The sequence below is a fragment of the Peromyscus californicus genome, unplaced genomic scaffold (assembly GCF_007827085.1).
Source record: "Peromyscus californicus insignis strain IS unplaced genomic scaffold, ASM782708v3 Scaffold_4__1_contigs__length_199733344, whole genome shotgun sequence".
Taxonomy (NCBI): Eukaryota; Metazoa; Chordata; class Mammalia; order Rodentia; family Cricetidae; genus Peromyscus; species Peromyscus californicus.
The window spans coordinates 88793298-88821188 of record NW_026294562.1 but is presented as its reverse complement, the minus strand read 5'-3'; the positions used below and the strand labels follow the sequence as shown (position 1 = coordinate 88821188).

General features: G+C 43.7%; 1 protein-coding gene across 1 annotated transcript in view; it reads left to right on the top strand.

Moving 5' to 3' along the window:
• The window catches only part of Insc (INSC spindle orientation adaptor protein), a 112119-nt gene that overhangs the window by 7994 nt on the left and 76234 nt on the right, over positions 1 to 27891 (top strand). Inside the window, exon 2 of the mRNA XM_052763368.1 lies at positions 22596 to 22696. Within this exon, the coding sequence (XP_052619328.1) occupies positions 22596 to 22696 (101 nt within the window). The remainder of the gene's footprint in view (positions 1 to 22595; positions 22697 to 27891) is intronic.

The following is a 27891-nucleotide window of genomic DNA, read 5'->3' as shown; positions in this document are numbered from 1 at the left end:
TCTCATATCTTTTTAATTCATTGGATGAATCAAGTGTTGTATTTATTTAAGCTCTGATGGTCACATGATCTCAGATTCAGTTAGTGGAAGGCTGTCATAAGCTGGCTTCTGTTTCTTTTCAATTTGTTTACATGATTCTCTGAGTGCTTCCTTATTATCTGATGTAGCAAGAAGTTAGGGTTCATTCTGATCCTTCCTTATTCCAGCTTGGAATTAGCGATTGGTTTGAAGATCCCAGGTTTCTTTTATGGTGTAATGACATTTAGAAACCCAATTTTGGGTGACCTGTGCCCTTGTTATTGGTGTATATGGTCTTTTGGCAGAGCTAAGACATGTATGTCTATTTCCTTCCACAGTAAACCAACACAATATGATGCTAAGCATTTTTGAGAAGAAATAACCCACTGAGCCTAATGTAGAGAGTAACAGGGCATGGGTATGTTAGCGTGAGGGCAGTTCAGTAAAGGCCTCTTTCAGGAGATTCTATTTAAAAAGACTTGCATGTGAGAAGTTAGAGGGGAAAGAGCCAGGATGTTGCTTTAATTACACAGGGAATAATTACAGGGATCTGAACTGAGTCAGTATGGAGACACAGTGGAGTCAACACTACACAGTAACTGATGGATACACAAAGTGGCAGAGAGGCAGTCAAGGGGTCTCCCAGGTTGATGTCTCCAAGGCCTGTCAAACTCAACATATTCAGCATGGAATGTCTGTCATTTCCCCCTGCACTGTCAGTCTTGGGAATACCTGATCCTCACCAGGTATTTCAGATCTCACTGAATAACCCTTCAGACTCTACAGCTGCACAAGCCAGAGCAACGAAACCATCATCCTCATCATCTCTCTGCTCCAAGCCCCAATCAGCCATCCCCATATCTGTTGATGTTAGTGTGTATCCCTTAAGTCCATCACATCTCTCCATCTTCACCAGCATGCCCTAGTTCAAGGTACCACTCTGAACACCTGAGTAACAGTTATGTCCATACTGGCTGCCCTCCAGTTTGTCTTCACAGAGCAGCCAGAGGAGACTTCAGAACAATTCTGGTTTTGTCATTTCTCTACTTCGAAACACTTCAGTGGCTTCCAACTGATCTTGAGATAAAGATCAAATTCCCAATGGAGCTGACCTGGTCTCATTTGTCTGGCACCGCCCACATCTTCCCACACAGTACTCCCATCACTGCTTTGTCTCAGTGGCCCTCTCTCAGGCTTGTTCTCTTATCCCTGCTGCCATAGGCCTTTGCAAGGGTTGCTTCTCTGCCTAGAATGTTCTTCCTTCCTCTCTTCACCTGCCAAATTTCTACTTATCCCTCAGTTCATTTTTCATATCCATGATCTCCCTGACTAGATCAAATCCCATTTTATAAAGTTTTAAAACACATTATGCCTCCTTCAAGGTCTCATCGCAGTAGGGATCTCCGGTTTTGCTGTAATAAGTTATTTTATTTTATGGCTCTCTGTGAAATTTCACATTTGTACATTGCTTTATCCTGGTTGGTAGCAGCACATAGCCGACCCACGCCACAGGGACATGTTGAGTGAATGGATGGATGGTTGAATAAGTAAGTGGATGAAAGGAAGAGGTGTTTGAGCAACCAGAAAGATGATAACATCATTTAACAGACAGAAAATTTAAGTGAGAATTTTATTTGAAGATAAATCACTCATCTCAGAACATGTACCATCTTTTGGGCCAATGGCTTGGACTATCACTTAGAAGACTTGTGGAGATGGTGATCAGGTAACATCAAATTCCCGTCTAACCCCAAGGAGTGCTCTGGAGAAGGCAGCTGAACTCCAGTGGTATCCCTGAGCTCTGGCCTCTTTGTTCTCCCCAACTCTGGTTTGTTGAGCACAGACAGATTATGAGTGGGGTGAAAGATCATTACCATTGTAGGATGGCTCCCTGGAGCAGCCCAGTCTTCTGAATGATTATGTGGATCAGCAGCTTGCAACATGCAACCCTGCTGGATGTAAGCCCAAAGAGAATACAGAGAGCTGGGCATACAGACCCAGCCAGCCCCCCTTGTAAAGAAGTCAAGCACTAGAATAGGCCATGTGGTCCCTCTGGCTCCCTCATTCCTGCATTTCTCACTTGCCTGTCATTCATCAATCTGTTTCCTCTTCTTTTGGTCACTCCCCTACCCACCCATCTGCCACCTACCCATCCATCAACAGACAAGAATCGATGTTGGATTTATGTGCAACACTTAAAGCTGAGGATCCCCTCCTCTTTTGCATTATTTTAATCCATTGTCCTCACAGCCCAGAGGCCCAGGTAAGGAGACATGAGGGGTCAGTGCTATGCTGAATGGCTGCTGTTGATTTGTGTGGCACTTGTTCTGTCTCTGCTCTTTTCCTGTGGACTGACTCTCTTTCCTTGTTTCCCTTCCCTGGCTCCCTTCTTGTTCTCCACTTTCCTGACCCCCCTCCCTCGATAGCTTAGGGAACTGGCTCCTCAATCTAGTAACCAGGTAGATGTAAAGTGGTCGCGGGGCTTGGCAGAGGAGGTCAGGGCTCAGGCCCCGAAGAGGATGACAAACAGCTCCCTCTGGGGCACACTATTTTTATTTTCATTTTTCTACTTTGATTGTCCTTCAGTCCCGTGGAATGTGTGGAGAGGCTGGAGGTGTGGAGAGAACAAGCTTTAAAACACAGCACGTAGGCCGGGCGGTGGTGGCGCACGCCTTTAATCCCAGCACTCGGGAGGCAGAGCCAGGTGGATCTCTGTGAGTTCGAGGCCAGCCTGGACTACCAAGCGAGTTCCAGGAAAGGCGCAAAACTACACAGAGAAACCCTGTCTCGAAAAACCAAAAAAAAAAAAAAAAAAAAAACACAGCACGTAGGAGGAACAAGGCAATGGTTGCCTGGCCCCACCTCTACAGATGCCGCGGTCCTTTTGGACTGTCATTTACAAAACTCCCCAAATGTGTGCTGTCCATCTGCTGCAGCAGACAGGGTGGGAACTGAGCAGGAGGGGACAATAGCAGCCCCATCAGATAGCAACATCTTGGAACAATGCCCGGGGTGCCGAGGGTCTAAGTTACAGACTCATTTACTCACTCTCACATCTACTCAAGCATCTACTTAGCATCTGCTGTGGGCTGTGCATTGCTCTAGATATCCGAGAAGCCAGAGTAGGCAAAAGCCAGCATCAGGTCTTTGCAGGATTTGCTTTTTGGTTTGGGAGGACAGTTAGCAGGTCACATGCAGGATGCAAACAGAGTGCTCAGTACTATGTAGAAATGTAAGAGATCGTGAAGGAGCTCCAAGAGTGGGAAAGGTTTGGGTAAGCACACATTTAAGCAGAGACCAGTATCTTCCCAGCCCTTTGGTTAAGATTAAGCTTAGGCCCGAAGGAGGAAAAGGAGCAAGCTGTGTGAGCATTTTGGAGAGAAGGGCGAAGGCCTGGAGGCATGTGTGAGGAAGGTCAGTGTGAATGGAGTGAAGTGGAGGTGGAGTCCAAAGGAGGCGAGGTCAGTGCAGTAATGGCAGCCGGATCCAGAGCTTTCCTGCACGTTATTCATACAGCAATTGGAGTGACAGGAGAGACAATTGGAAGGGTTGAGTGTTGTCATGTTTTGATTGCAATAAAGAGAACAGATTGCAGAAAGGGGAGAAAGAGAAGAGAGAGGGCTTAGGAGCTTCTTTTGGTAACTCAAGGGACATAACTGACCGTCTATTCTTTCCATCTTACAGGATCTTTCCACCATGCCTCATGGTTTTCTAATTTTAATTTTTATTATTTTAATTATGTATAAGATATGTGTCTGCATGTGGGTATGTGTGTATGAGTGAGGGTACTAGAAGAGGCCAAAGAGATGTCAGGTCCCCTGGAGCTGGAGTTCCAGACAGTTGTGAGCTGCCGGATGTGGGTGCTGGGAACCAAACTAGGCTCCTCTGGAAGAGCAACAAGTGCTCTTAATGAACGAGCCATCTCCAGTCCCAGGCTTGGTGGTTTCTAACACATGGAAGACCATGCCAGATACTGGCTGTTGTGGGCATATCTTTGTGGAACTTTGGCCCTAACAGGGAGACAAAGTGTACTGTAGGAGGTCACTGGACAGTTAGGGGTCAAACATCCCCAGCAAATCCAGCTTAAATGGAGTCAGCACTGTAGTCTTGCAGTGGGCCTGATGTGGAGGCCAGAGTAAGATTCAAGTGATGGTCTTGTTTAAACCAAATATTGGCTGCCGGGGAGAGCAGGTTAATCCTGAGGAGAACAGGGCGGTGCTCTTGGGGCTGGAACCTGAGGGAATACAGGATGGTAATACTAAAAGATGTGGAGAGAACTGGGGCCAGGGTCTAACAGCTGTGAGGAGGATGCAGAACTTAAATCTGCAGGGAGACACAGGGCTGAGGGAAGTACAGTAGGTTTCCAGGAAGCTTTTACAGTGAGAACTGTATTTGAAGAGATTGAGCCTGACATTAGCACAAGCAGGGTAGGCCGAGGCTGGGAACCTTTGAGACTGTAACAGCCTTGGGTGAGAACCCTGGGAGTAGAGGCAGTAGGAATGCAGTACCCTAGAGGTACAGTAGCTGGGTATACAGTGATGCGGCTATTACAGCCGGTAGGGGAAATGAGCATCCATCATTTGGATAAATCGCAGATGTCTTTTGTCACTTGAAGCCATCTTTGAACAAAGACCACAGAATGGCCTGGGTTTGGGGCAGAGTAAGTTGTAGGAGAAAGACTGGGGTCTAGTCTCCGGTAGTGAGTGATTTTCACAAGCGTCTAGGGAAGGAGGCCATTAGGCTGTAGAAATATTAGATCTGAAGCAGGCACTCATCAGACCCAGCCCTCTCCTCTTACAGATGGGAAATTGGAGGCCTAGAGAAAAGGCACATATGGCCATCTGCCATATATTTTATGGGTGTTGTTAAGGCTGGAGTCTGGGCCCTGGCAGCACTAACAATCTAGGCACTTCCATCTATCCTCAAAGAGGCTTCAATTAATGAGACAAATAACAATAAAAAGAAGAGAAAGAAGATTGCCCAGTGTGGTCATATTGGGAAGAGGGACAAATAGAGAGGACTAATGACCTCCCGAGCCCATCTTCAGGGTCCTGACATAAGGTACGAGGTATACATAACTAACTAGTCCTGGTCAAGGTGTGGTCCTGCCCATTTTCATTGTCTCACTCCAGTCTCTCCTGCAAAGTGGAATGACAAGTTGTCAACATTGTGTACATTCTTTCTGGAGACACCCTCTCCTGGCCAGCACCAGGTTTCAGCTCTTCCTTCTCCAAGCTCTGGGGAAAATTCCAATCTCTTGGAGACAGTTGTTTCAGTAATCTGATAGCCAAAGGGAGCAGCACAAGACTTTCTTTAGAGCATCTGCATTCCCGCCAGGATGTCTGCATATAGAGTGCTCACCCATGGCAAAAGAAAGCTAAGCATCTCATTGAACTCATGCTCCAGCAATTACTGTGCTTTACTTGATTATGCATTTGCATATTTCTGCCAGTGGAAAAGAAAATCCTATGAAAAGGACAATTCATCCATCTTCATATTTAGCATAAAATTGGGACTTGAAGCAGAGAGTATGCTGTATTCTCCCTCTCAACCTTGACTAAGGTGGACAGGAGTCTGATCTCAGAGATGGTTGACCAGAAGACCCACCTGTGGATGGGACTTTATTCTTTTGTGTGGCTTTCTTCAAGAATGGTTTCTTGCAGTTTTCGCTCACAGCCAGTTACAACATCTCACTATACATGAGCTTGAGTGGTACAGCGGCTTTTGCTGTGCAGTTGCCTGATACTACTACAAGAGAAACCCTTCCCACTCAGAGGGAGAGCAGCACAGGGAGACCCACAGTCTCAGCAGGCACTTGGAATGTGTGTGTGCAGAGGTAGGGCTGAGGTCCAATGCTTAGCCTAGCCTAAGGCTTCTTGTCTGGGGACTGCACAGGCCTACTTGTTTGTTCTGCTGATGTCTTAAGGACCAGAAATCCACTTTTTAAAGAATAGTCTATAAGACTTGTCATATTCTTGGTGCTGGAGCTGGGTTCCTTTCTTATGACTGTAGAATAGGCTCCCAAAGCAGTCCTCTGACTCTGTTTCTCTGACCCAGGCCAGCTGCATCTCTGCTCTGGAGCAAGGGTGATGTTCAGGAGCAGCAGTGTGAAGACAGGCAGAAGCAACAGTGGATTCCCTCTGTCTCCCCAGTTCCGTTCTCTTTCTGCTTGTGGTTGGGAGATTTGTGGGTTCTGAATCCATCACCCTCTGTCTCCTTGTTGCTGTTACTGATCAAGTTTTAATATTCTTTGGTGAAGTATTTGGACTATTTTTCAACTTCCTAAGTTCATTCCAAAATCAATATTCCTTTGTATTTGCTAGTTAAAAAAATCTTACCCAATAGGAAAAGTACCCTATTTTCAATATATCTTGGCTATGCATTTCAGATTCAGATTGCCAAATCCTAAGGAAAAATGCTGTTGAGATTTAATCAGAATTCCAGTGAATCTATGCATTAGAGCTTTTAATGGTGGACTGACACTTCTCATCATTCTCATACTATTTCAGATATCTGAATGATCTCGATTTATCTTGGCATTTCTTTATATCTTTTTAATAATGTTTTACAATTTTCTCAATTAAGGGGCTTGCATAGAAGGAGCATTTTCATGTTCCTTCTGTGTTTTATTGCTCTTGTTAAAGGTCTTTCTTCCTCTGCTTCCTCTTCCTCCTCCCCCTCCTTCATATGCTGGTGATTGGGACTACTCAATTTTGTATATTTATTTGTCAACAACTTTCCAAGTTCCTTTATAGCTTAGGAATAATTTATTTGTGGACACTGTTGGGTTTTATACATGGACAATGAGTTGCAAACTCACACTGTATTCTCAGAAGAACTAGAAAGAGGTACAGGTAAGGGTGGACACAGATGTCTTGGTGGACAGAGATGTCTGGGTGGACACAGATGCATAGACTCTTGATTTGACCAGGGAATCACAGGTTGACATATGTGCAGGTGTGTGACTTTGTGAAGAAAGCAGAGGTGGGTTTTAACCTCCATTTCCTCTGTGGCGGTGTGCTACATAACAACAGTTTTGATTTTGACATTTCTTCCTATCCCGGATCAGATTTCTAATGCAATAATAAGTCAAAGTGGTGAAAACTGGGCATCTGCTCTCAGAGAACCTGCTTTCAACAGGTCATTCGTGATACTGTTTTCACATAGATGTCCACTGAAGAAAGTCCCTTTTATTCCTAGTTTGATCAAAGTCTTTTTTTCTAAGTTACTATTGAATCTCATCAAATTATTTTTCTTTGGCTATTGATAATAGACATGATTTTTCTACTTTGTTAGTATGGTGAGTTTCATTATAATGTTAAACTAATTACGTATTTTTAAACTAAATCCAATATGGTCAGGTTATATTAGCCTGCCTACTAATATTGGATTTTGAATGTTGGATTTTGTTGTCTAAGTTAGCATATTTTCTTTTGTGCTATGTATGGGATTGCTTTATATATCTTCATTCTTGTGCTCTTCTTTATTTTTTAATTGCATGTGGTATATGTGTGTATGCAGGTTCATATGCTTCTGTACACACATGTGGAGGCCAGATCTTGACATATGATGTCTTCCTCTGTAATTTCCCCCACCTCGGCTTTTTTGTGTGACTGTGTTGCCCAGGTTGGAAAAACTTTTGAGGGATTGTCTTGCCTCTGGCTCTTGGGGATTGGGATTACAGGTGTGAGCTACCAGGTCCAGTTCATTTCTTTTTCTTCTTCTTCTTCTTCTTCTTCTTCTTCTTCTTCTTCTTCTTCTTCTTCTTCTTCTTCTTCTTCTTCTTCTTCTTCTTCTTCTTCTTTTTTTTTTTAATTTCAGGGCTGAGGACCGAACCCAGGGCCTTGCACTTGCTAGGCAAGTGCTCTACCACTGAGCTAAATCCCCAACCCCTCATTTCTTCTTTTAGACTGAATTTTTCTTCATTACTGGTTTGTTTTCCCCTCTACGTATTTAAATTTCTGTGTCTCTTCTTTTACTTAGTTTCCTCTGTATTATAGAAATGATAAAAAGTCACAAATTTAAAGTTGATTCACATCATTATTTTCCTTCTTTCACATCATTATTTGCAACTAGAAGAAAGTTAATGCACTTTAATTTACTTTAATCATTCCTTTCTGAATTCATATACAACATTTTAGACTCAGTTTCCCCTTACCTCACAGACTGATTATTATATTTGTTCTTACAGTCAATGCTTGTTTGGCTTATTCACAGTTTCAGCCAGGTAGAGTAATCATTCACTTTTGTGTCTCCACCTTCGCATGTAACATTCTCTTCCTTCTGAATGCCTTCAGCATTCTTTCTCTTCCTTGAGAGACTTTCACTTTCCTGAGATGGCCTGACTTCATCCACTTTTCTCTGGATACAGAACTCCAGGACAGTCTTTCCCCAGCCAGTTGATTTCCGGTTGTCTTCTGTCTTGTGATGACACTTGGCAGTTCTGTTCACTCTTCCTCTCTGGATACTTCCAGCATGCTAACCACTGTGCCATGAAAATCCATTTACCTTTGGATATTTCCAAAATCCCCTGTGTCTTGGGTGTTCTTTAGTCTTTTTAATTTTTTTAAGGAAGGTGTGTGCATCTTTTGTATTTATTTTGTTTGATACTCATTGTTATTTCTGGTTGTGGAAGCTATTCTGTTTGAATGCTGCTTTGCACATATGCTCTCTTATCTTTCTTGGAATGGTGATGAAATGCTCATTAGACTGTGTTACTCTTCACTCATAGCCTTGGTTTCTCATTTTTAAAGGTTTCTGTGTCCTCTGAGCTGCATTTTGGTAATTTCCTTTGTTCTATCATTTAGCACACCAATACATCTTTTCATTCTTCTTGGTTATTTCTTGGATTTGAATGGCTATAATTTGTAGCCTTTGTTTCTTGAATCTGTTTCCAAGAACTCTCTTTTGTTTCTTGGAATGGAATTTTCTAATTGTGCTCCATCATCAATCCTCTAACAGGCGATGCAAACCCAAGCTTCAACCTCTATGAGGGTCATACCATGGTGATTAATTCTCAGCCTCTATGGCTGACACTTTGCAGAGAAGGTTGATTTCTCATTTTTCTGTGCATTGGGTTTCTTCTCTTCTGGACTTGTATTCAGTTCTTCGCCTTGGGGAATCCCTAGCCCCTGTCTCTCTTGCCCTTATCTCTCTCGCCCTACACACAAAGGAAGCAAGGGCTCGAAGATGCAACATCTCATAGATGTTGTTAGTGGAAAACTCCCTTTGACACCTCATCCTGCTTTGGACTCTCCAGATTTATTCCACTTTTCCTGCCAGCTCAGCAATACATTTTAAGACCATCAAGTGGTGGATCTTCACTGTCAACTTCACTGGATTTAGAATCACCTGGGAGACACGCCCTTGAGCTTGTCTAGGATGATGTTTCCAAAGTGGTTTAACTGAAGGGTAAAGACCCATCCTGACTGTGGGTTGCACCAACCTTTGGCCTGGGCTCTGGGCCTAAATAAAAGGGAAAGAGGGAGAAAGGCAGTTGAGCACTTGCATTCATTGCTCTGCTTCCCGATTGTGGACACAATGTGCCTTCTCCTCCTGCAGCTGTGCTTATCTACCATGATGGGCTGCGTCACCCATCTATGAGCCCAAACCAACCCTTTTATTCTCTAAGTTGCTTTTGTGAGATATTTTGTCACATAAACAAGATTAGTAACTGGTATTTATAAATATCTTTGTATTTAAAGCAGTTTTCATGGAGAAGTATTGTAGACTGTCTGATCTATCATTTTACTGGAATTAAAAATATAATGTTAGCTTTCTGCATAAGAAAGGGGTTCTGAAACAAACAAACAAACAAACAAATAAATAAATAAATGTATGTAACTAAAAGGGCTTTGTTGTCAATTAACAGTTAGCTGCTGAAAACCAGTGATATGCTGTAGAGGGTTGGAGGAGAAGGTATTGTTTTCACCCCCACTCAACTTTTTAACCATGTAAGCTAATAAATTAAGAAACTTCCAATTTTCTGATTCTAGTTCTCTGAAATTGGCATAACAGTGGGATGGATTGTTTTGGATGTTTGGGGGGGGTGTAAATGTGTTTATTTATTTGGAATACTTAGAAAAGTTTTTGGCACATAGTTAAGTGCCAGATATCACATTTCATTGAATTTAAGATGTAATAAAATGAAAGACACCCTGCTGCTTCATAAAAAAGGAAAGAAGGCTAGAGGTAAACTATGACAAAGCTAAGATGTCATTGGTTAGGGTATGACAAACCGCGTCTTAGAATTGCATGGCTGTAGCAGTATTAGCTGTTATTATGAATGGATGTGTGCGAGCAGAGACGGCCATGTCTTGCAGACAGGTTCAAAGCCTCAGAATGGATAGGGCTTTATTCAAGCCCACCCTCATGTTGACTGAGCTCCTACTCTTCCTTAGACACCGTTCAAGTGTTGCTATGACAGGTGGTGTGCCAGACATAGTGGAAGTCTTGTTGAAGCAGCATTCTATAGATTCTGGCCTTCATGTCTGAAGTCTACATAGTTAACTTGAGTAGACAGATTTATCTGACATCTCCTTTTCCAAACTTAAAGGATTATTTAGATATGGACATTACAGAAATGTCAATAGTGTGTTGAGAATGATTGTGCTTGCTCACACCCTGGCTTATTCTGTTTATAAACACAGGGTGAGTCAAGCCTTGGAGTGGGTTAAATCTTGTCTATGGTTTCTTTTCATTAATGAGCTGGTGAGAATACTTTACCACTGCAGCTAAGCCAAGATTCTGATTCAGATTGAATGTCCCATAATCCTTTGGCCACATGGTATGTGAGCTGGGATGGTAGCTATTTCTTCAGGGCTAGTGCTGCTGCTGATCACAGAAATGTTGCAGTGTTTGTCTGTGCTCAATTCAAAATATGATTTCTGTCCTATGCTGCTATCCCAAATGCCAAGACTGTAGTTATAATGGGAAGAAATGTATACCACAGTATAGGAGGTTAAGAACTCCAATATCAAGAACCCACTAGCTTTGTATCTGGAGAGGCACTGCTTTTTTTCCAAGATGATGCCTGAATGCTGCATCCTCCAGAGGGCAGAAAGGACTGGTCCTCATGTGGCAGAAGATGGAAAGATCAAGATAGCAAACCCACTTCTGTGAGCTTTTACATATAGTATTCATCCATTTGTGGGGATTCACTGTCATAATTATTTAGCTCCCTAGACTCCATTGCTCCCGAGGCTCTCACATTGGGGATTAAGTTTTTATGCATCTTGGTAGGAACTTGAATTTTCAAACCACAGCAGTTTCTATGCACTGATTTTTCTTTACATTCAAATTTCCTCTGCTTCCTTTTAATGTATTTAATAGAGTCTGCTTTTTAGCCTTTTGGGGGAGAGCAGATCTTTGACATCTAGGTAAGAAATTGGGCACATGGAGGGATGCCATGACACTTCTCATGTAATAACTTATTAACTGGCTTTTGGGGTCAGAGGAGATTCTTAGGTTATTATTAGCTTCTGAAGTTTCATGTAAGCACTATGCTCTTAGGGCAGTCTAATAACACAGAATGGGTTCTATTCTGATTTTTACAGATTAAAAAAACCAAAGGTCAGAGAAGTAAGCTAAAGCGGGATTAGTCATGGATTTCTGTGGTTTTGATGTTCTACCCTCCCCAGGCCACTTAGTAAACTCCAGTGCAGAGAATTGGGGAAGGAAAAGAATCAGGGAGGCCTGGCTTGTCCCAGATGATAACTTCTGTGCTATCATCCTGCCATGGATCGAGAAGAAAGCAAAGATTGCATTCATGAAGATATAAGATGCTGTAAATTCTCCTTCCTGTGTTCTCTAGAGTATATAGACCCCTTCAAGTTGGGTCTTCATCATGACTCAGAAAGGGAAATAGCTTGCCCAGTGTGACCTCTGAGTGTGATTTATAAAATAGGATGTATCCAAATTTTTGCCACATTGGAGCTATTCAGTTTTCTCTAATGGCCTTTATCTGAGAGTTATGTCTATTTGTGGCAGTTACAACCAGTAAGTCATTAGCTTAGAGCGTGGTGATGGTTAATTTTAACACCCTGGGATCTGGGCCCAGTGGGGAAGGTTTCTCTCTTCTGCAAATCAAAGATAAGCAACATTTGAGCAGTTGGATAATATTTATATCAGGGAGGGAAAGTTAGAAAGTAAGAAGGAATCATTTAAAGTTTGAGGACGGAAAGGTCTTTGAATACTTAGAATTGAGTTGGCAGAATGGCTTCTGGCTCCTTCCTTCACTCTGTGCTTTCACCAGAAGAGACATGGTGTGATCTTTATACCAGGCACCCACTGATCATATAGATATGATCTCTGGTACACACAGAATTTTCATTTTATGGTTATTATTTATGTATCCCATCTTATAGAAAAATGAAACTTGATGTCCAAGGTCACACACTAATGAACTTGGGGAGGCTAATGTACCTAAATGTATATTCTTAGTCCACAGAACTCTGGTAAGGGAGGCTCAAAAGCCCAGGCAGGCCCCTTTTCAGGGAATAGTCCACTTCAGGTCTCAAGAGTTCTGGCCATCAGTTTCTCAGTTATAACCTTCAGAAAAAATACCCAGCTCAACCAGGTGCCAGAGACAATAGTCTCTTGTGCAGCTTCCAAAGCACAGGGCAGCTGGGTAGTCTTTGGCTCAGAACCAGGGAGGCTGTATTTCAAGACACACCATGGGGGCAGCAATGGATTTCCTGATTCCACACAAGACTTTTGGTGGAGGCTGCATGGTGGTTTCCTCAGATGGGGTGATGCCATTTAGAGACGAGTGGTTGTATAAAACAGGTACTGGGAGCATAGATTCCAGTAGGGATGGATGTCTTGATGCTTTGTGTCTTAGTTAGGATTACTGTTTCTGTGCTGAAACACCATGACCAAAACAACTTAGGGCAGAAAGGGTTTATTTTGCCCACAGTTCCATATAACAGTTCATCATCAAAAACAGTGAGGGCAGAAAATCACGCAGGGCAGGAACCTGGAGGCAGGAGCTGATGCAGAGAGCAGGAAGGGGTGCTGCTCACTGGATTACCCCACATGGCTTGCTCAGCCTGCTTTCTTCTAGAACCCAGGACCACCAGCCCAGGCATGCCACCTCCTACAATGAACTAGGCCCTCCCTCACTGATCACTAATTAAGAAATTGCCTTATAGCTGGATCTTATGGAGTCATTTTCTCAACTGAGACTTCCTCTTCTCCAATGACTCTAGCTTGTGTCAAGTTGACATCAAACTAGCCAGTACAGGGTGTTTCTCCCTCTCTCTCTGACTCTCTAGAGACTCACACACACATTCCTGAGCTAACTTACCTGTTCTATCTCATTCACAGGACACTATCCAATCAGGACTCTTGAATTTCCCTTAGTATGCTGCTTCCCTGTGTGTGATAACCACAGCAAATAATAAAAGCAGGCAGATATCCATGATTAACAGCTGGGCACCAATTGTGATTTTCTACTGCAGACAGTGGGAAGCCTTGGTTTGTCTTCCTACAGATCTCTCCTAGGCAAGGGCACATTGGCATTTCCCAGGCATGACAAGCAGTTTTTGGGACACGTGTGCATGTCCCAGGCAGAGCTGCGTTCTTCAGCAACAAGATTTCCCTCCCTGTGAACTTCTCTCTCCATTTGTCCACATTAACCTCTTCCATGCTTCTGTTACTCATCTGAAAGACAGGGATAACATAGTGACCTAGCTAAGGGAACCATTTTAAAGACTAAGTGGAAAGGGTGTAGTACAGTTTTACAGCCATTAAGTGTTTCTCACTCTTGCCCTCTTTATGATTATTGCTGTTATTACTGTGGCAAGGAGCTGGGCCTGAGATCCCCACAAGTTCTAATATCCTAAGAGTATGATGTAAGGGCCTCTAAGACTGGCCTATTTATTCCTGGGTACCACAGACTCAGTCCTGACAAGTTCATAATATAGTTTCATAGACAGAATTTTTGTGGCCTTTTAGGTAACATCTCAAAGGTAGATAGATCCGGTTCACTGGGCAGAGGGTTGGGACCTTTTCTGTGCTTTGTAGAAGCTCTTCTGTATCACACAGGCCTGTGGGTCCTAGAGATGTTTTGTGAGTCCTGAGATCTGTTCTGCCGGCTTCTTGGCCTCCATGGCCTGACAGCTGTGAGGGGCCACCAGGGCTTTCTCCAGGGAGCCAGTTCTTTCTATATTTCATGAGGCTCAGTCTGTCAGGCAGGGCCAGGTGGCAGCTTGCTTGGTTTCTTGCAACTCCCCTGGGAATGAGAGTCCTTGAAGTATCTGATTGCTGTGGGATGGCAGGCACCTAGTGGCCCAGGGACAGCTCCAGTGACCATCTCCATTCTTGTCCCTGATCCGAGGCCCTGAGTTCAGATGTTGAGGACTCATCATTACCTCAAAAGCTTTTCTCTATTCTTTCTTTTTCTCTTACATTACCAGGACTCTCGTGCTTTCTCCAGAAAAGTCCACTGTCTTCTGAATTAAGTTCCTGGTGCTGGTCTCCCTCCCTGGAGTCCACCCACTGCTCTGAAGCTCCAGTCTGGTCATCTCACTTCCTTACCCAAACATCTCCAGGGGCTCATACCACCCACAGGATGGTGACTTAGAGACTGAAAACACCCGTGTCTTTTATTTCCATTACTGTATGGCACACTCCCTCCAGCTTAATGAGAAGCGTTTGGGTCCCCAAATTCTTGCTACATTTTCTGGTACAGCCTAGACTGGCCCCGAATGCCACTGTCCCATCCTTAATTGACAAAATCCCAACCTGCCTTTGAGGGTCACCACAGATGTTACCTCCTCCTCTCCCTGCTAAAAATGGCCACCCCTTTTTCTGCATTTTTATGCCACAGAGGGGTATTCTCCTCTAAAGTCAGCCATATCCCTTCCACATTCCAACATCCTGGCATGTTCCACCTTCCAGAAACACCTGCTTCCTGAGTTCATGGTACTGGTCTGGTACTCACTTGGATGTTCTCCTCAGTCTTCCCTCCAGCCCCTTTCCTTTCCCTGCTTTTAATAACTCCAGATTCTCATTCTGGAGTTTCAGTGTTGGGACCATGCTCCAAGAAGCTCTCCATGGCACTTTATCCCCACTTGCTGACCTTGGACTCCCAGGTGTCCTCCAGATCTCTCTTGATTACCTGTCACTGCAGTTTTCATGAAGCATCCTGGCTGTCCATTGATTCATCCATCTGTCCATCTGAAAGAGCTTGATAAACACAGATCTGAACGTGGGAAGGGAAGCTGCTCAGCTGGGCGTGACCAGACAGTGAGGACTACAAGAACTTGTAAGGGACAGGTATCTTTGTCTGTGTCACCATCATAGCCCCTCTGAACACTTGGGTCACACTGAAATGGTGACCACTGTCTATCAGTGAAGAAGCTGAAGTTACTTCAGAAGCTGAAGTTACTTCAACAAGATCTCATCTAGCCAGTCAACAAGTCTTTATTAATCATTATGTATCAGACAACTTGTCAGGTATGGAGGAGGCAGCATTGAGCAGGCAAGGCCTCTCTGCCTGTCCCAGGACCGTCAGGGGAGAGATATACTAAGTTGCTAATGCCATAGTTAAGTTTGGTAAGTTCTGTGGAGGAGAAACATTAAGGGAGCTCTTACGTTGAAGGGCTTGACTCCATGGGCTGGGGAAGTTTGCCCTGGGGAGTAGTGTTTGCGCAGAGCTCTAATGGCCCGTAGGGATAACTTGATGAGAAGAATGGAGGCGAGGCTGTCCTGGAATAGAAAGTGTTTGGGGAAAAAGAGACGTTGATGCTAAAATGATGAACAACAACCAGAGTGTCTGGATAGCAGAGAGGGACCAGATGAAAGGCTAGAGTTGTAGTCAGGTGTCAGATGGATGCGTGGCTGCGTGGGCCACCCAGAGGGTTTGACCTTGGTGCAGCAGTAAGAAGCTGCTGGTGGTGGGGGCAAGGTAGGGGCGACTAGTGAGATGATACAATTTGACTCGTGTTTTAGATCATTCTCAAAGTTGCATTGAGAAAGGTTTGAGTTGAATGAGTCTGGAGAGAAGTAAGTGATAGGTGGTGACCTCCAGAGAGTTCTTTCATAGGTCAAAGTGAGAAATGGCAGGGGATAGTGAAACACGCAAAACGAGGGAAATGAAGCTGTTTGGGACGATTTGCAAGCTGTACATCCAGAATCTATCAGACTTTATCTGCTAGGCATTCTGCACAAATTCACTGATTAAGGAAGAAGATTGTAATAAAAACATATATTACAGGGCTATTTCAAAGTGTTACTTGCATACCAGGTACAGGAGAACTTGATCCTCCTGCAGCTCCAGGCTCCAGGAAGAACCTCCTAGGTTCAAAATCCAAGCTCTGCACACAATTGATAAAGCCGAGGTCATGTGTTTCTGTTCTGTGTAACTGGTTGGTATTTGTTATTGCTGCAAAGGGTTGCATACAAATTGCCTGGCCTTTTCTGTTTATATATTGTATCATGAAAATTCATAACATAGGGGCATTTCTCAGATGTAGGAAGCAGGGGCATATGTTAGAAACCAAAGGAACAATGTTTGTCTGTGGGTTATCTTAATGCTTACAATATTACAAGTTTCTCGTTTTGCAGATGGGAAACAGGTATGGAGGCCCTAGAAAAGTCCTATTTGCTTCCCGAATAAAGCAGTGTTCTTCTCTAAGGGACTTTTTAGTTCTAAAGGTGGAATGACTTAGAATGATGGGTTGGCAAGATGCTCCCATCACTTACAGCCCCTGCACTCTGAAGTCTTGGAGAAAGAGGGATCAGAGCCGCATCTGCATAGTCCTGCTCTCCCCACCCCCCCCCCCACCCCTAGCAGCCTCCTGGCATTACTTCTGGAATTGAGTGTTTCCCACAGTATTTACTATCTCTCCTGTGTGGTCAGTTGTACTGGACTCATCAGATTAAACAATCCCAGCTGTGCCGTGAGCTGTCCCCAGATTGTCCCATTAGACAAAAAGCAGAAATGCCCTTTGCTGCTGACTCTAAAGGAATACTTTACTGTAAATAGTCTCAACTTCCTGCAGAAGGCCATCTCCTTAGCCAAGTGCAGGTGAGCAAAGGCTGTTTCTAATGAGACCTGGGCACAGAACTAAAAGTCATATAAATTGATCTATTGAGTTGAATTAAGTCAGAGATACTCAAGGCTTCAAGTTCTTGTGAACAGACACTCGTGGTGTGATGCAGCCCAGGGAAACACAGTGAGGGAAAACCCAAGACAAGAATCCAGGGAGCGACTTGGTGGGGTTGGGGGATGGATGGAGAGTTCCTCTTTCCTGTTTACATCTACATGTGTCCTTTTCACCTCTTCTACATCTCTCAATTCCATCTCTTAAGGAAAGGATACTCCCTTGTTCACCTACCCAAGCACAAAATCGGAGCCTTTTGCCTGTGCTTAATCCTCAGGAAGCTTCTAGAATAGGTATAGTTGAGGGAGCCACTGTTACAGAGGGGTGGCGATTTTTCAAGGTCATGCACTAATCAGGTAGACTTGGGATTTGAATATATCACCCCCACCCCGTTTAAACTCTTTCTTTCATAACAGTAAGAAGTAGGGTGTCCTCTTGAATCTATCTTGGTTTCCTGCTAGATCATGTAGCTTCGGATTGGTCTTAACTATTTGAACCTTTGCTCAATGTGGTGATATTTTATTTGTGCACCCCAATAAAACTTGTGTGGGGATCAGAGCCAGCCACAAAATTAGACATAGAGGTCAGGCGTGGTGTTACATACCCTTAATCCTATCACTTGGGAGGCAGAGATCCATCTGGATCTCTGTGAGTTCAAGGCCACACTGGAAACAGAGCCAGGAGTGGTGGCACACACCTTTAATCCCAGCACTTGAGATCTCATGACTTTTCTTGGGAAGGACACACACCTTTAATCCCAGGAAGTAATATGGCAGGACACAGAAAAATATATAAGGCATGAGGAAACAGGAACTCACGCTCTGGAGGTTGAGGAGTTGGTAAGGTGAGGTTGACACTGGATTGTTCTGTTTCTCTGATCTTTCAGTATTCACTCTAATGTCTGGCTCCTGTGGTTTTTTTTTTTTTATTAATAAGACTGTTTAGCAATTCGTGTTACAGCGCAGAGAATGGATGGGACCCAGGGCAGTGGGATGCTGGAGATATAAGGGCATCAGAAGTAGGTGGAGAATTGGTGGGAGAAAATCCATGAGAGTTCCATGTTTAGCAGTTCACACTGTTAAGGGTAGCAGCCATACTTGATACTTTAGCTGGGGCTTCTAGGGAAGGTCCTTGGAGCTTGGTATAGCCTCCAGGGAATGGAATTGTGCTTCCCATCATCTTCACCTGCTCAGCACCTGTTCTCCAGGCTCAAATGTGGAGTCTAGTGCACTGTCTCCAATACATACTTCTCTCTTCTGTAAGATGATAATAACTAATATACTATGAGTTAATAGTGTGTGAAGTATTCAGAAGGGCACCTGGCACATAGTTCATGCTCTGTGAATACAAGCAGTTAGCAATATTGTTATGGGATCTTTAAAAGCATTATCTAGGTTGAATGCCTGGTGTTTACTACCTGGTATTATTATTGAAAAAAAAAAGAAAGAAAAGAAAAGAAAAATGTAAATACTTTACATTGGATTGGATTGTTTTATATTGTATACAAATTATATATATTGAAATCGATATTGTTAGAATATGCTATATGTATATTTCTAATTGTACTTATACCGTTCATTTAACAATGTAATACAATTTTCTGATCCTTGAATGTTATTATTACCAACTATTAGGATATAAAGAAATGAAAGTTAGTAGTTAGACATTATAATAGAACTTGTAGTCATATTAGGTATGTTTTCAAGATTGAGCAGATATATTTTAGATAGATAGGTCATCTTCAAACACTTCAGAGATCTACAGAAGATGGCATTTAAATTTTTTTTTTTTTTTTTTTTTTTTTGGTTTTTCGAGACAGGGTTTCTCTGTGTAGCTTTGCGCCTTTCCTGGAACTCACTTGGTAGTCCAGGCTGGCCTCGAACTCACAGAGATCCGCCTGCCTCTGCCTCCTGAGTGCTGGGATTAAAGGCGTGCGCCACCACCGCCCGGCCTAAAATGTTTTAATAACTTAGAAAATTTTTCTTTTTTGTTATGACTATGAGACATGTTGGCTCCTGGCAGTACCAATATACTTCAGAGAAAATATGGGCATTGAAAAAACTGCAATTGGAGTTAACTTTCATTGTGGCAAAAGTTAGCCACTGGACAACAAAGTATCCTCGAATCAACTGCTGACAAACAGGACAGACAGGATACAAAACAAAGGACTATTGATTCTTGCCAAAACAAGTGTGGTTATGGCTTTATCAAAAGGCGTTTTCTGAGGCCAGGACAATATGGCACCATCCCTGAAGTGGCCTTCACAATCTGGAAAAGGTACAGTGCCCTTTTCTTCGAAGGCAGCTGAACAGGCAATGGGCCGATGGCTTCTGATGTGCAATGGAACAACAGCTGAAACAGTTATTCTTGAAGAGTAATTAAGCTCAAGCCTCTCAATAGTAGAATGGTATTTAATACAGGGATGTGGAGAAGAATGGGATGCTGAGATGAAGCCACATACACACATAGCCAAGAAGAATGGACAGCTGAATTCAAAAAACATCAACAATTTCCAGAATTTAAAATCCTGAATCATGACATGACACTAGTGGAATTCAGGTGTTTCTGGTACATAGACTGCTCTCACCCAATGTGAGGTTGAACTGTTGACCTTGTGTACATCCTACTTCACAAATGAGTCTGTCAGATACGCTAAGCCTATAGGCTGAAGATGATGCCCCAACACTGCGGAGAAACCTCAGATGACTGTCCAGGCAGCTAGCTGTTTCTGTCAACTCACAATTTTTTGGAAGTTGCTTGCATGTACTTCCTGTTTTTATTTTTGTTAGCTAATACTATTTCCTTCTTGAGTCTCTGAGGGAGTTGAAGATTAGTTAGTTATAGTTGAAGATTAGTTAGGATAGAAAGAGAATTAGATACATTTTGGACTTAGCAAAATAGGATGGATAATGGAATTATTTTCTTTGAATTTGTCAAATACAAATGGACTAGACATTGTTTAGGTATTTATTACTTGTATATATTGTATATAGCTATTGTACTTTTGTATATAGTTTTCTTATGTTAGCTATAAGCTTTTTCCTTTTTTCTTTTTATTAAAATAGAAAAGGGGAAATATGGTGATATTTTATTTTGCACTAAAATGTTATTTGTATATTAATAAATAAAGTTGCCCAGGGGTCAGAGCTATTAGCAAGCCATAGGAAAGCCAGGCGGTGGTGGCGCAAGCCTTTAATCCCAGCACTTGGTAGGCAGAGCTAGGTAGATCTCTGTGTGTTCAGGGATACAGCCAGCATTGGAGACACACGCCTTTAATCTCAATACCAACCATAGAAGACCTGGAGGTCTGTACAGACAGGCAGTGATGAGGAGGTCATGTGGTTGGGTTTACAACCAATGAGAAGGCAGAACCGAAAGTCTTTATAAAGACTTTAACACAGGAAGTAGCTCTCTTTGGGAGAGTTAGGACCACCGCAGGAGGAAGGGTAAGGTTTTAGCTCTTAGCTCTGACCTCTTGGCTTTCTTCTTTGCATTGATTCTGTGTTTCTTATTTAATAAGATTGTTGGTTACATCTACAACCTGGTCTTTCAGATAGTCTCCCTCACTTCTTTGTCATTCCCATGAGTGTAAGCTATGGTCCCATAGAGACTCCTGACTGTGTGGTGGTCATTGTGTAGGGTCCTGTGCCTACTCTCATATTGAGAATGAAACATCTCAAAATAGAGCCTGTGAATAGGTTAGTGATACATAAGAACTTCAGCTGTCCCTGTTGGGCAGCTTTGAGTGAAACACCTGAGGCTCCTTTCTGAAGGTGCACAGACTATGGGTTAGAAGTCACTGCCAGAATATTATGGTCTCCAAGTCATGTTTCTGGAATCTTATCATAGAAACTCAAACATTGGCATGCATCTAGGTTTCTCCTCACAACTACTGTGCTTTCTCTGGGTCCCCAGATTCAACTGGAATTAGATCCAGGCTTCCTCCAGGGTCCTATGGCCTCTTCCTTGACTTCAGAATCCTTTGAAGGATTCTGTAAAGGGCCCTGATGCTTGCCAACCATCTCCCAGTCTTCTAATCTACCATAGGCTTCAATTCTCTCTTCATTGTTTTGTATTTGCCTCTTCTTCTCAATGATGAAGATAGAAATAAGAAAAAAAATGTCATTTCATTATTACCATCTCATCCCATGTTAGATTTTACCCTGGGAAACTCGGATTTTCCTTTATACTCTTTATGTTCTAGAGGCTTTTAGGGCCTCCCTGACCCACAACATTACAAGCAGTTGCCAATGCTCTTAGTTGCCCACCAGAATGAGATTGTAAAACCCTGTTGCTAAGGACACCACACATTTGGGTTATAGGACATTGAGAAATCAAGTTGAGCTGGAATTTCCTTCCTTCTGGCTATCTTTCACAGTCCTGAAAAGTGCTATTTAAGCTGCTAAGGGATGAAAAATCATCAACGTTCCTACCCAACTGTGCATCCTATGAGCTACAGTGAGGACCTGCCTGGTAAGATACGCTTACCCATGTGCTAGTATTACTATTATAAGAGTAATAATCCACTCTCTGCTTGGATTAGAGGCCCATTCAACAGGAAGAAAATGAAAAGGGAATGTGGAAAAAATTCTTTCTGAAGCAGGGCAGGGGTGAGATGAGGTGAGATATCAACAGTTGGGCAGTCAGTTTTAGGAGGGACGAGGACTGCCCCTGTAGCTTGTTAACTGTGAGGTTAAAGTAAGCCAAGTGAACTCTCAGCTTTGGGATCAGAAGTCTCTAACCTCATCCATGTTCTTCCCATGGATATGCTTTTGACTGTACAAACAGAGGCTTCATGTCCACTGTCTTAACCGACGAGACTGTATGTGACCTCAGATGTAGGAAGTGTAGAGGTGGGCCGGACTACAGGATCAGCTGATTCCGAGGGTCTGTGATGGGGACCTAGACAATGTTTCTCTGCACTCCAGCTCTGTTCTGCAGCTAGCTCCTCTCATGACTGCATAATTGCTCCCATCGAAGTTGATTTGCATTATCTTCTGGGTCTTACCTGGTGAGAGAAAGGAAACCTTTCCTACGAGCCACTCTGTCGTGACTCGGTGGCCTAAAGTGAGCCTTAGGGCACATCCTGAGCTTTCCACTTGCTGTTCAGGTGAAATGATGTCATCTGAAGTGGACTGCATTTGGCTGCTTTTTTAGTATGCGTATGTCCTGTACAATATTTGCTGGCCTGTGTGTCCCAGCGTCAGTCACACCAAAATGGGCAAATATTTGGCAATAGGACAAAGGGGAAGATCGTAATGGGTTATAGTGAGCCAGGGATTTAGAAAGAAGGTCAGCTCTGAGTCCGGCCTTATCTGTGTGAGGACATCAGAGTGTAAGTCAGCTCAGAAGAAGAGGAGGCCTGGAAGGCCTTCTGTCACACCTACTTTGGTTCCTTAGAGCCCGGATTTGAGAGGTGAAGAGACTGTACCTCCTCTCTGATAGGCCCATCTTGACCTGTCTCTTCAGGGTCCCGACCGCTGTGGGCAGGCATTGCTGCAGATTGGGATGAACATGATGGCACTCCCTGGAGGTCACCACCTGGATTCCATTCCTGTGCAAGGGCAGAGGTAAGTCATGCCACTTATCCTGCCCAGGAGAGGTTGCTAAGATCTAGTCCGTGGGAGGTACTAGTTGCCTTGAATGGAGTGGTGTGGACAGGGGCAGGGGGTGATATTGGCAGTGTATGAAGGACAGGAGTTTGAGAGTATTTAGTCTGGAAGAGAGATGTGGGGCCATCAGAGGTGCCTACACCCGGTTGGAAAGTCCACAAAGAGTTACCAGTGCAGAGTTGACTTGGCAGGCCCTGGAGGTCTGAACCAGAAGCTGGGGTGCAAGTCCAGAGTACCAAATCTGTGCCTGATGAGCTCTCCTGGGACTGTCCTGACTGACATGGAAGATCCATGTCCTTAGAAATTCTTCAGTCTCAGGCACCAGGATCGTTGGTAACTCTGAGGTAGGCTGAGGCTGTAGAGGAGCTGTGCAACCTGGTGTCCCAGACTTCTGACAGCTGGGCTAGCCTTGGCTCCTTTACACTCTCCATCATCATAGGGACTTTGTCTTTATTCCTATCAGTCAGCATTCATTAAATCCCATTTGTTTTCTGATTTTTTGAGATATTTGATGAGCTGTGTAGAGGAAATGTAAGCCTGTTAAGTACTATTTGGTTTTATTTTGTCATTTTTTTTTGAGACAGGGTTTCTCTGTGTAGCTTTGCACCTTTCCTGGAACTTGCTTTGTAGACCAGGCTGGCCTCGAACTCACAGAGATCCGCCTGCCTCTGCCTCCCGAGTGCTGGGATTAAAGGCGTGCGCCACCACCGCCTGGCTCATATTTTGTTTTGCTTCATGGATTTCTCACCTTTTCTGTATCCCAAACTTCCCACCAGAGCTACCAGGGATGCTGAGTTACCTCATATTCATTTCCAAACTGCCCATTTGGTTTTGGGATAGATGTGTATATGTATTTATGTATAGATGAATAGATAGATATGTTAATAGATAGGTGATGGATGGTAGGTATATAGAAGATAATGTGATGCTTTTAAATAAAAGGATGAATTATTTGCTAAACCACCCTACTGGGACAGAGTTAATCACTCTCTATGAAGGCATGGTCTATTCTTCCAAAGCCATCATTAGAAGGAGGTGTAGTAATTTGACACACAGTTCTTGCATGTTCCCTAGGACACAGAACACCATTAGAAGTGTAATTTAAAGTTTCCTGTACAGCCAGAAGTAGAAAATAGGTGATCATATCTTTGCATGTAGCCTGTATGGTGAAACTCAGAGATGATGAGATGTGACTGTCAGGATGTCTGGTGGTAGAACTGTCCCGAGATGATCAAGTGCAGCTATGGCCATGTGGCTACCTGGCTTTAGAGCTGGGTTGCACTTTATTCACCATGTGGCTGGTGAAAATTCTGGAGCCATATCTGTCCTCCAGTCCCCTCATGTTTAAAATGGGGGTAGTGACAGTACCTACCATGCAGGGTTGATGGAAGGCTAATCAGATTAATTTATGCAAAATATCTAGAGAGCTATGTAGAGAGACTATTGTTTAATAAATGTCTGCTAATGTCAGGGTCACTTTGTGTAGGTGTTGTTAGAAAATTCTTCTGGAATTCTCCCTTCTGACCCTCTCCTCCACCAGTGGGTGACCTTACCAATAACTAAGAAAGCATAGACTCTTTCAAAGTCTAGTGTTCTAAACTTGGAAAATTGGGCAAGTCCTATTAAAGATGGTACAGTCTGCTTGCCACTGCGCTGCCCACCCCTTGCCCCATGTGACATTAAGTTGGGCTGTGGAATAGCAGTGATTCTGGCAATGAGATCCTGAGAGGGTGGGACAAAGGCCACTCTAGGGCTGGAGAAGCATTTAGGACAGTGGTGAGGAGGCCAGGCTGCCTCAGCCTGACTCTGGGCTCCTCTATAACAAAAATTCTGTTTCTTTATTTGTGAACTGTGAATAATTTGTACTTATGTCAGTGGTTTTTTATAAATCTTTCTCTCTCTCTCTCTCATACACACACGTACCCACACACATACCCACATATGTACACACACACACACACACACACACACACACACACACACACACACACACACACACGTGGTGGAAGGTAGAACCTGTTGGCATGTATGAACTCCTCAGTTGGTTAGCTTCTCTTTCAGAAGAGGAATAGGCTCCCCTGAATAAAGGATATGGGGTGAAGGTCAGATCTTGGCAGCCTTCATGTCTCCCTGCTTACCCACTGGCCTTCCTTTTTCTCTCTCCACCTTCCAATGCCCTTAGAAGTTTAAAGTGGAAGAAAGATTCAGATTGCATGAACATGATCTAGGGATCTAGCTTGCCTTACCCAGCAGGCACCTCAGGAACTCCAGGCATTCAGACTGGGCAGAAGAGCTGTGACCCGTGGAAGGGGTTGATTACAGTGTTCTCATGTTGTATTTCTGATGGGTCAGTGAGTCCAAGAGAGGGAGAGGAGCCTCTTCTATCATGTATGTTCTGAGGCTGTGTTTTTGGGTGTTGCTCATAGAGAAAACTAGTTCATGCTCACAGGATACTAGAGGGGCCTAATTTGCTCAATTGGATACTATATTGTAGGTAGACAGTAGCAGAAACTACTATTTCATGCAGTGGAGGCCTCTCTAGTGGTGAGTTGTACCATGGTCCTCGCAGCTAGCTGAAGGACTGGCCTCTACCAGGGCCCATCACGTCACTGGCTCACATGAACAAGCACTTTCTATGGCGAGTTGCTACTCACTGAGTTTTCACTGTGGCCTATGCAACCACTGATGTCTCTATTTTGCAAATGAGAGAGTCATAGGTTAGCTTCTCTGGGAAGCAGCCTTTGAGGTCATGTTCAAAGTCCAGGATAGATTTTTGGGAGGCCCCTTGGGGGAGTGTCAATGTTTGTGGGAGGGAGAGGGCTGGGTATAGGGTTAAAGTGAATTCTAATACTGGCTCTGTGACAGCTCACAGGGAGCTTTGGAATCAGAGTTGTTCATAGGTCTGAATGGCTAGTACTTTAGGATTCACCTTGCTCTGTCTTTGGAGAATAAAACTACTTTCTGATCCAGAAGCCACTAGCCTGGGACTGTTTTGCTTCAAGCCAGGCAAAGTGAAGTTCAGCAGAAAAGAGTAAAATCTCACCAATCAGAAACTACCAGCCGCTCCCTCACTGGAGTCTTTCCATTATGACTAGACAGAGAGATTTTCTGTCCCTGTGTATGTTCAGCCTGTAAGAGCTCACTGTCCATGCTGCTGCAGCACAGTCCTGCAACCTCTTCTGTTTCCGAGTGCTGCCCAATGCACGAGCCATGCTTTGCTCAAATAAACTCTGTGCATCAGTTACTTCCCCGTTACTGTGACAAGACACCAGACAAAGGCAACTTCCAGAAGGGAGGGTTTATTTCAGCTCTCAGTCTGGGGGTGAGTCTGTAGAAGGTCAGCAGGACCTTGACTGAGGGGGAAGGAAGCTTAGCAGGAACTTGAAGTAGCTGATCACATTGTATCCATAATCAGGAGCAGATGGGGCTAAATGATGGTGCTTGGCTTGCTTTCTGTTTTCTTCATTCTGGGACCCAAGTCCGTGGAATGATGCTGCTTATATTTAAGGTATGTCTTCCTAGAGTAGTTAACCCCATCTAGAAACTTGCCCACAGTAATGGTCAGAGGTTGGTCTCCTAGGAGACTCTAGACCCAGGCAAGCTGACAGGCGATATTAACCATCACATTCTATGAATTCCATTTTGTTTGCAGTTTCTCTCTGAACCAAGGGCAGATATAGGAAGGGCATGCCCTTCCTTTCTGAGGACATGCCCAGAGGGTTTCACGTTAGAGGCTTCAGGTTTTGAAGTTCCCAGTAGCTGTGTGACAAGTCTTTCTGTAAAGCACTGATTGGAAGCACTGATTAATCTGTACCCCAAATGGAGAAACTGAGGCTTGAGAAGGAGACAGAGTTGCTGTGTAGCAGAGCTAGGATGGGACTTCTACCCTTGTGCTGGATGAGACTCAAGCTGGTCTGTTTTTCTAGTGTTCTTGGGGCTGTACACAAACACATACTCAGGTCTTTAAGCAGTCATGTGTTTATTTGCCTCCTGCAAAAATACTTATTGACTGAGGATCACATCTCTTGTATGGTACAGTGCAGTTGAGGACTTGAAATGACCTGGTTGGATGTGGTCCCTGCCAGCAAGAAACTCACACTCTATCCAGTGACTTCTCTATTGGTCAATTGCATTAGATTTGCAGCACCTGTGACCTTTTACTGAGCATGAACCTTTTTGTTTCGCGAACTCTATTTTACCAGAAGTCTGAGATGACCGGGGCTGGGTGCCTCTGTAGCTAGTGACAAGTGGTCCGCTGGTTGTCCAGCCTACTGTGGAGACCCAGTAGGGGCCATTGCAGGCCAGCCTGTCTCTGAGTCAGTAATGGCTTACATGTGTGCTCCCTGCTCTGGCTGCTGTTCTGCTGCTGAGGGTCTTTTTCTGTGACTGTGGTGAAGTGTGCAGACTGTAATTGTCAATGGGATAATTGTATGTTTTTCTGTTGTTTAAGCCAAAAGGCAGACCAATCAAAGCTAGAATTAAATTCCCTCCCTTCTCCCATTTCCCAAGAGAAATCCACAGAAACATGGTGTGCGACCTTGAGAAAGCAGACAGGAGTGATTCAGTAGTTATTTTTAAGAAGAGGTTGAATATAAATTCCCATATGCTTCTGGGAACTGGGGTTACAGAAGCATTGCATGTTGTTGCTGCAAGTTTCCTCTGAGGTCATCAATATCGTCCTTCCAATGCAAGCCTGGGAAACTGAGGCTCAGAGCAGGGAGTGGAGACCCTTTTGAGGAAACCTTTCTTGCCTGACTTTTATTTCCTATGTTCATTTCCCCACCTGACCTCCAGGAATTTTCTATGACAGGGATCTGTGATAAAGAAATGATTTTAAAATAATTTCCTTTTGTTCCCTTAATCAAATGAGATCAGGAGTTTACTTAATCTGGGACATGACACCTTACCCAGTCCATAATGAATGTTGTTAGCACTCAAGAACTAAACGAGTATCTCATTTATATTTCTTCTCCTGGCTATGATTAGAATGTATGTTATAGGGGCACAATAAGTGGTTGTTGAATGAATACATGTTTACCAAATGTTTGATGGCCTGAGGAGATTGCTAAGTGGGTATGGGCACTTGTTCTGTGAGCATGAGGACCTTGGTTGGAATCCTCATCACACACATAAAAATCCAGGCATGGTTGCAA